General features: G+C 39.8%; 1 protein-coding gene across 1 annotated transcript; it reads left to right on the top strand.

Annotated features, from left to right (window-relative positions):
• The first annotated feature begins 2,300 nt into the window (after nt 1-2,300).
• LOC117850352 (uncharacterized) lies at nt 2,301-3,844 on the top strand. The gene is made up of 2 exons (XM_034732183.2): nt 2,301-2,641; nt 2,762-3,844. Exons 1-2 carry the CDS (start codon nt 2,631-2,633, stop codon nt 3,666-3,668), a joined length of 918 nt encoding a protein of 305 aa, XP_034588074.1. The 5' UTR covers nt 2,301-2,630; the 3' UTR covers nt 3,669-3,844.
• Nucleotides 3,845-9,716: the final 5,872 nt, after the last annotated feature.

Below are 9,716 nucleotides of genomic sequence, written 5' to 3'. Positions count from 1 at the left end.
GGATCCGAAAAATTACCAAAATTTGACATGAACCGATCTATGTTGTTTATTGCCTATACAAAAAGTTTTGAAGTCAAACCCCAATTCAACCATCACTTTGACTCTAAATCTTACCGGATCCTTCTCAACGCTACGATTCTTCTTCGGAGATGCTTCGGTCTGTAAACATTGTACATGCACAATTTTGTAAGCATCGTACGTAACAAATGTCTTTTCATTTCTCGGGTAAGGCCTCACACTAGACTCAATAACATGAATATCATTTTTCCACTCATTTTATTCCATTATTTGAATCACTTGTGGTTCAAATTTGACTATACCAAAAAATTCCTCTAAATACAATAAATTAATTAAATATAGCAAACAGATCGAGAAATATACCAAATTTTAACATGGAGTACCATATGTTGTATGTGGAGAGTAGAAAAAGTTTTGAGGGCAGGGGAGGAAAAAAACTTATTCTTTTACCGAGTGCCAATAAAAAACACTCGGCAAAATAATGTTTTTACCGAATGCATGTGGAAAACATTAGGCAAATCTTGTTTTTTGCCGAGTGTCACTAACGGACACTAGGCAAAATGCTACCGGCCGGCACTGAGGTTGACGGCCGCCGCACGTGACGGTCTTTTGCCGAGTGTCCTTTCGTTGTTCGCCGAGTGTTTTATTTCCAACACTCGGCAAATATGATTTTTCCGAGTGCAATTATTTTACCGAGTATTTCCTTGGAAGCACTCGGCAAAGAGGGTGTTTACCGAGTGCCTGGTGGAATGCACTCGGCAAACCACCACTCGGCATATCTACTGTTTCTGGTAGTGATGCAAAAAAAATAAATTTAGCTATTGATTGCCATCAATTTTTTTGGAGAGGAGAGGGTCGAGCTTAAACATGTGTGGTCTAATGAACACCAAATTAAGCAAACGGTTACCTCCATTCAATATTCTATGTGAAACTTTTTTGGAGATGTTTATACGGATGCATTTTTGTCCCCAACTAATTAAGATTCAAAATTTTCAAGAAAAGGTATTATTAAATTTGAGGAATTGTAAAGTGACTTAGAAAACTTGAGTGTCCATTGTAAAACATTTGAATTTTTCCTTCCAAATTTACGTGTGGCACTGAAAATGTGTAAATGTACGACTCCATGTATGTTTGTTTGTAACTTAAAGACCTATTTTACAGCACATGTAGTTCAAATACGAAGTAATTCCAATAGATAGATAGAAATACATTGAAATTCTTAAAAATGTATATTATTAATAAAAATCATATTTAAATTATTTTCATGAACAACATAATTGAGGTTATATAACAGGTGTCGTGAAAAAGGTAAACTTAGCTATTAATTATCTTGAATATTGCTAGAGATGAGATAGTTGACTATGTGACAGTTCGTTAATGCTAATCTGAATGGAAGATTTCATAGAAGTTTTACGAGCATTAAATTATATTCCACATCAGCAATTTTGCTGACTTGGCTAGACTATTATGAGGAGAGAGAAGGGAGAGTTTCATCAAATGTGAGAGAAATTTCATCTCCATGATACTCATCACGCAATCTTGGTAACTGTGCAGTAAAATTATGCACTGAGATTAGACTAAGATAACGACCACAACTAGAAATACCTCCCATTTCTAGTGCTGGTTTTTTACTACAGCGTGCACACGCAATTTGTAGTGATCTTTTTTAAGGATGTCCATGACTAGAAATACAAGTCTAGTGTCGCCGAAAACATTTCAATACTACTTTGTATCCCGAACAACAGTTAGCTCATTTTGACAGTGTATCTTATATAAAATTCTCCGCCCGTCCATGACTACGTATGTATATCTACCACTAACAATATATTTGGAGAGGAACACAGGATGTCAAACCTGGGATCGACTCCTGGTGGACACGGTAATGACACGGGCATTTCATGGGCCGTGCTCGGTCCTGTCCTATCTCTGGAGACTTGGATTGAATTGTAGGGCTGGCATAGTATAGACAAGAACAAACATATTGACTAATCAAGATATAATGTGACTTGAGGCACGAGAATGTGGGGGCATGATCGAAGTCCCACCTTTATCGTGAAGACCCTGAGTAAATTGCGTTAAGTATCCGTTAGCTATTGAAATTAAATATGGACTAAGCAAATCACCGTTAGTGACAATCAACAAAAAGCCCGTACTAGATTCCTTGGACCAAACATGTGGGTCCCATTCCTCTTTCTTCCCCAGGCTATCTCTGCCTTCAACCAGAGTGAAGCAGCAAACTCCCTCCCCTTTCCGAATACTCCAAAAGCAACCCACCATACCTTCTCCAGCACTCGATACCTTCTCCGATCCCCTCTGCTTCTATCCACTTCCTCACCGACACTCCATACCTTCTCTCCTCTCTGCTTCGTTCCATCCACTTCCCCACCTCACCAGCACTCCATGCCTTTTCTCCTCTGCAGCTCTGCTTCCTCTCCCTCTCTACCCTTTCCTTCTTCATTATCTACATGCATGATGCATATGTTCACCCTGAGCGCAGCTTCCATTGGCACAAGTAGCACGACGAACTACGTCGATCCTTGGGCTGCCAAAGGCAAAAAGGGCGTCTTCCACCCCCCACGAGTGTGTGACAACAGCTTAATTGCGGCCAAATCATGCAATCATGGTATTCGAGTGGGCAAGACAATCATTTTTATTTTTGATTCAAATCAACCCAAGTCTCACGCACGCAGCATGGTCCCCTCTCTCTTACCCTCTAATGCTGCCTCTAAAACATACGTTGCAGGTATTATTGGTACCGCGAGGCGCTGGCACTCTCCAGACGGGTCTCCACGTTGCTGTCCAATGTGCGGGAGTTGAGTCGCCAAAAGACTATGCTGTCCAATGAGAACAGTGAACTGAGGGGCAAGGCGTGGGGGTTGGAGCGCGAAAAGACTAGAATGTTCAACGAGAATCGTGAGCTCCAGAGCCAGGTCTCCACACTAGGGTGCAAGGCACGAGAGTTGCAGGGCCAGAACACCAAACTTTCCGATGAGCTAGCCAAGCAACGGGAGGACACAAGGAAGGCAGGCCTGCTGTTCATGGACGCCGCCGATACGTACCAACAAGCAGCAAAGAAGCAAATCAAGACAAAGGTGGAGGAATTGCAGGACACTAGGAAGGCGAGCCTGCTTCTGATGAACGCTGCCGACGCGTACCAAGATGTAGCGAAGAAGCAAACTAAGGCGAAGGTGGAGGAATTGGAGGACATGAAGGCAGCGGTTCTAGTGTTGATGAGCGCTGCGGATTCGTACCAGCAAGAAGCAAAGAAGCAGATTAAGGAGAAGGCGGAGGAGTTGAAGATCCTAAGGGTCCAGAAGGTGGAGATGGATGCGAGGGCAGCGTCTTTGGAGTCGGAGCTCAATGCAGCTCTGTATAAGAATCAGGAATTGGAGGTGGGTTATGATTCGGTGAAGGGTGAAAATAACGAGCTTCGGTCAGAGATTGAGAGGCTCATGATGGAATTGGGTGCATTGATGGACGCGGGAGAGGCAGCTACAAAGGCATTTGATGGTGAGAGGACAGAAATCATGAAGGAATTCGAAGACCTTAGGATGATGAAGGTTGAGGAAACTCAAGCCAACAAGGATTTAACGAAGGTTAAAAATGATAAGCTTCCGTCGGAGGTGTTGATTGCAGACCAAAATGATTGAAACAGATGTTTAGAAGGAATGAACACTAAAATACATTGGTGCTTTCAAATGGCTTTACCATTGAGAATTGAGAAATAGATAATAATTATGATATTGCTTATCAAAATACATTATACATGAAGGAATTTTATCTATTTTAATTAGATATGCATGGTTCTCTGGCTCGTGTAATAAGCACAAACATATTATACCCTTTTTATGTGTTGCATTATTCTCGGTGAACGTATTTTTGAAGCATGTTTTCTCAGATGCATGTTTTGTAGCAACATGCCAACTGCCATGTGTTGATGGTATGTAGAAAGAATAGGGCATATAATATGTTTATAAATTCTGAACCTCCTGAAGACTAGAAGAGAATACCTTAATTATATGTCAGTCAGAGTGGCATAAGCAACTTGTATAAACTTCTTGAATCCAATCTGAAAATCGCATCATTGCGAATGGTAGTGCCACTTTGTTGGTTGGATCAATGATCTGTCATGTGCGTATGTGTGTTGCTGGGGCATAGGTGTGCAGTCATCAGAGTACGTATTTTCAGTTACAACTCAGGAATCGCAGAGTAATTCTTGTTGGTGTTGACCCACCATCTTGGGTTTTCGAACTTAAGGGCCACAGGCAATGGCACAGTCTCTCGCGTGGCACAATGAATTTGCTACTATTTGTATCGGTATTGTTAGGGATGGATTCGAATCGGATACGCATGGAATCGAATTCGAATAGCACGATTTACCATATTTTAATTCAAATACAAATATTATCGAATATGAACATAAAACGAATAGTTCGAATTCAGATACTTACAAGACTTATAACATAGCATCATAACGAGTATTAAGTTTGCTTTATCGTAGATTTTATAATTGATCAAAAATCATGGTGGAAGTAAATTATGAGCATAGTACATAATAGATCCTATTGAAAATAACATATTCATTAATAAATAATTAAATATACCAAAATAAATATAAAAATAATTATTTCCATAAATATATATATATATATCATTTAATAATAAAATTAAGTTCATTAATACATTTAAATATGGTTTATTCATTTAATTAATAATATAATGTATTCAAAATTAATATAATTATTCATATTAAAATTAATTAAACTTTATCATTACATATCACTCGTAATATTAGGTTAACATAATTAGTCATTTGTCATGTAGATAATTTTTTAATGGTTTAAATGGTGTAAATAGTTATTTTATTAGCAATATTAAAATTAACATCATTTGTATTAGTATTTAGTAATATAAATAAGTTTTAGATGGCATCATTGGTCACTTTATTCTTTGCAGATACGAATAATGTTGGATATTTCACATTTACGTCGAATACGAATCTGGAACCAGATAGAGAATAACACTGAAAATCGAATCTGGATACATCCATTTGAGATCCTTGTTAAAATCGAATACGAATACGGATATCCATATTGGTGTTTTTAGCGGATACAAATTCGGATAAGTCGGATTTCTAGACATCCCTACTGTATTGTTACAATTTAAAATATGAAGTAAAAAAATTATATGTTTACAGGAGATCATTGTGTCTGCTTTCTATAAAAGCATGTGATTCTTTCTCTGCAAAAAGGAATTCGTTGCGCTGACAATCAATCTATCCTTACTATTAGAATATGTTAGGAAATCTCTAGATATGATAAATTAGGATTATTTGTAATTCTGGCTTGTCTTATTTCTAAGGAGACTACTTGCTTCCAAAGCAATATATTCATATATAATCCGCCACAAGGCTTAGCAATACAATCAACAATTCCAACAATTCTATTATCCTTCATGTTAGCACAAACCCTAAATCTTGCACTACGGGCTGCTATTGATCAATGTGCGCCGCAGGTGCCCATAGGGGATTGACCACACTACTGGAAAAATGTAGTTTAGTATCGGTTAGTAACCCCCTCTAGTACCGGATGCGCAACTAGTACTGGCCAATCGGTACTAGAGGGGGACCCTTTAGTACCGGATGCGCAACCGGTACTGGCCAATCGGTACTAGAGGGGGGCCCTTTAGTAACGGTTCAAATAACCGGGGTACCCTTTAGTACCGGTTGGGGATACTAACAGGTACTAAAGGGCTTCCCACGCCTCGCGGGGAGGTGCCCTCATTAGTACCAGTTGCTATCCCCAACCGGTACTAATTTTTTTCATTTCTTTTCTTATGTTTGTTCCTTTAGTCTATATTTGTATTTCGTATTTATTTCCTTTATGCATACTAATTCTAATACGCTAATTTATGGAAGGTTCTATTTATCTTTAATATAACATTTGAGATAATATTATATACACATGAATTTTTGTATAAGTTCATAATTAATTTTTGAAGTACAAGAAAATTAATTTTGTATATACGTATGGTTAATTGTTGTTCGGTGATATGTTTCAGACCCACAAATTTGTGGATGAACTCGCAAACGTAGTATCCGCAGTAATGAGTACCCTCCTGCTGTCTCGCACACTATATATATGAAAAAAAGTTATGAAATATTTGTTGTGTTAAAGGAAGTGTCACGAGATGTGAAAATTCAACACATACCGGGAAATCTGTATGCAAAACAAGTTGCTCCTTGAAATCGCCCTTGTGAGTTTGACGCAATCGAGTCCAGCATTTGTTCAGAACGTTTATGATGTCATCGAATTTTTCTTTTGGTTTCCTCAAAGGGTCCCAGACAGTCATTAAGCTCTGATCGGGGATAATAATAATGAGTACCTAATGGTACCTGTGCATCCAAATTGAAGGTAGTTAGTATTATGTTAAAGTGATAGTTCGGAAAAGAATGAGATGGGAAAAATGCTCACTCAAAATTCCATGGTAGTAATATGGGTCTCTTGTCCCAATGCTTGTTGAGGAACTTAAATATATTCTTCGTAGTCTCATCTGGTTTATCCGTTAGATTATCCTGGAAAATAATTGAGGGATCCATGAAGCCTATGTCATGGTATCCCATCCTGCGACAATATTGCGACAATATTGCATCTCCATCCTGCACGATACAAAATCGAATAGGAGTTAAGATATTGCAAATTGACTAGAACGAGGATTTTGAAGTTAGAGAAATATACTAAAGACTTACAGGACCCAGCAACTGATTAGTGATTTGTCTAGTGCGTCTTGATTGTATAGCATGTACAGTTCCTCCAGGGGCACCATTATGATGTAATCACCACGGAAGTAATGTTGATCGCCAACACGAACTTCCATCACGACAAAACCATATGATGTAGCCTGCATGTACCATTGGTGCAACATGTACATCTTCGTTGGGAGATATTTTACCAACTTCGGAAGCACGAGCTCTTTACCATACTCATATTTCCATTTGACAAGCACAAGGCGCGTTGGGATTTCATCCTCCCCTCGAAGTTGTGCTGCTGTTAGATTAGTATCTTTACTGAATTCTGGTAGGTTCTTCTCCCAGTCAAAAAGCACCACAAGCGGGGCAACCAACTGGTTGGATTGTTCTCCGAGTTGAGAAATAGATTTCTCACTTTTCTTCCTCTTATGAGCTGCCTGCTTTGTTATCTGTCTGTCATAATCAGATGGCGGAGGTTTCTCTGGCTTTTTCCTTTGCTCTGCCTCCATTGTTTTGATGAAAGACCGAAGCTTACGCTTATCCAGTGGTGGCTCCGGATTTTGTTTCTTCAACCATGCTTTTTTACGAACCTGTTGCCATTTTTCGTGCTCAGCAGCCGCTGCAGCCTTGCTCTCCTATATTACTGGGGGGCAGGGTTACAGGTCGGTTGTTTACAAGAATACTATTCAGATTCGACTAGGTGAGTCCTTTTCTAATTGCTACGACTAGTTTTCTAATCCTCGACTATGTTCCTGTCCTACCATGTAGACTATGCCGTCCTGCATCGTAGCCTCCATGTCTGACACGTCTCAGTGTATAGCCTTATATCTAGAACTGTCCAAACCTTCTGGTGGGCCCATAGATGTATGTACGACAATATCGACATTGACTACACTAGCCTCCTTTCATAGTTTCATTGTCAACCGTGTGGCATGCACTACTAGAAAACGCGGCATTAGTCCCGGTTGGTAGGCCTCAAATCTCTTAGAAATCCGTCCGACATAAAAATTTTGAGATGGAGGGGGAGTCTTTAGTCCCGGGTCGTTCAACTGGGACTAAAGACCCCCTTGAGTCCTGGTTGGTAAAACCAACCAGGACAGAAGGGGCGGCCACGCCAAGCCCAGGGTGGACCCCTTTAGTCCCGGTTGGTTTTATAGGAAAATACCACATCACCTTTGTGGGAACTCTCTTCTTTGGGAGGCTGCCCCTCAACATCACCAGGATCATCTCGCTTGATCTTATACTGTAGTGCTCCACACACAGGACAAGCATCCAATTTCTCCTATTCATCACCAAGATAGAGAATACAATCATTAGGGCATGAGTGTATCTTCTGAACCTCCAATCCTAGAGGGCAAACAATCTGTTTAGCTTCATATGTTGTGGACAGCAATTCATTATTCTCACGAAGAATGTACTTAACAATTTTCAATATGCCCTGTGTAGCGGAACCGCCCAACTTAAACTGGTTTAAATGCACCTAATCGCTGTCAGAACAGTAATTATTCGAAACGCACTTAAAACAGCATAAGTCCGGTAGTCAGTCGAGTGTCCCTAGGACTCCTCGAAAGATCCACGTCATGTCTCATAGCCATACACCAGGATCGCTTCCACGATGGGAAAACATCAACAAATATTACATTTTTACATACATACAAGGGGTACGAATTATTACAGAACATAGTTTGAAATAAACTTAACAGTGCAGGTTAGAGGGGTTCTAGGAGTTTAGAACATAAACTGGTCTGGGTGAGAGATAAATATTTAAGTTTTACTTCTAGGGTATTACGAGACTTGTAACAATACCCTAGTTTTTTGGGGCTTCCTCCTCTGCGGACTCCTGCTGTGGCTCTGAAACAGCAACAAGGGATAACCCTGAGTACGGGGTACTCAGCAAGGCTTACCCAACTAACCAATATAATAGCTTTTCTGGAACTACATGATAGCTGCTTAGTGTAGTGGCTGACTCCCCTTTTGCCAAAAAAGCTTACTAAAAGTGAGACCTTAACTTTATCTTTTAATTCAATTAAGTTATTACCTAACCAATCTAGATGATGACAAAGAGATACTTTTGCAAATAGTAGGAAATTAAGTCATACAACAATTTAATTTTGGAAAGACATTGCATTCATGAGATTATACTACGATGCTCAACAGTGATCAAGTGCATTCATAACCGAGAATTGCAGCGATCCGGATCAATTTACATCCTGCAGGAGAGCACCCTGATCACCAGTTATGTACGACTGTCCGGGTCATACATAACGACCTTTCGATTAGCATATCCAAAGATTGGGAATAAGACTACCCAAACCCAGGGACGCACCCCCACATGGGACCCCACGTTTGGCCCGATCTCCATGTGAGTTTCAGGCTACGCCCCTGCCAATCTCCAGCACGTCAAGCACGGGTACGAAATATTCCCGATCAGAGAGTCTACTAACCTACCGGGCTTTACTAGTCCCATACCCAGTAAGAAACCAGGTGACAATCACTTGATCAAAGGTTAAGACAATGATCGGGCCTTAACCAAATTAAACTGGCAGACATAACTAACATCTCTAGCTTCTGTCGGCTTTCCATATTTCCAACTATCTTTCCATATCTAGCATGTATGACCCAACATTTTTACCTTAAGGTTCGGTAACCAAGTTACTTTAAGCATTTAAGCATTTCTAAGCTTGGGTTACTTACTAATTGTTGAACAAGTGGCAAAGATGTCCTTAAAACAAGGTAAGATCATGCACAAGAATGGGTTTCAATCAACTCCTAGACTTAATGCATTCATATAGAAATTAACCAATAATTGGACACATGAAATAATAACTCCAAAGTAGATAGGTATAAATGCACCGGGGCTTGCCTTGATCTATAAAAATGTTAGCACTGTTCGACGGACTGGCTTCACAGGGGATCAATTCAACGATCTCCTCAAATTCCGAAGGTCCTT

This window comes from Setaria viridis, chromosome 3 (assembly GCF_005286985.2).
Source record: "Setaria viridis chromosome 3, Setaria_viridis_v4.0, whole genome shotgun sequence".
In the NCBI taxonomy this organism is placed as follows: domain Eukaryota; kingdom Viridiplantae; phylum Streptophyta; class Magnoliopsida; order Poales; family Poaceae; genus Setaria; species Setaria viridis.
Note: the sequence above shows the minus strand (reverse complement) of the source record. Positions and strands in the feature narration are given on the sequence as shown.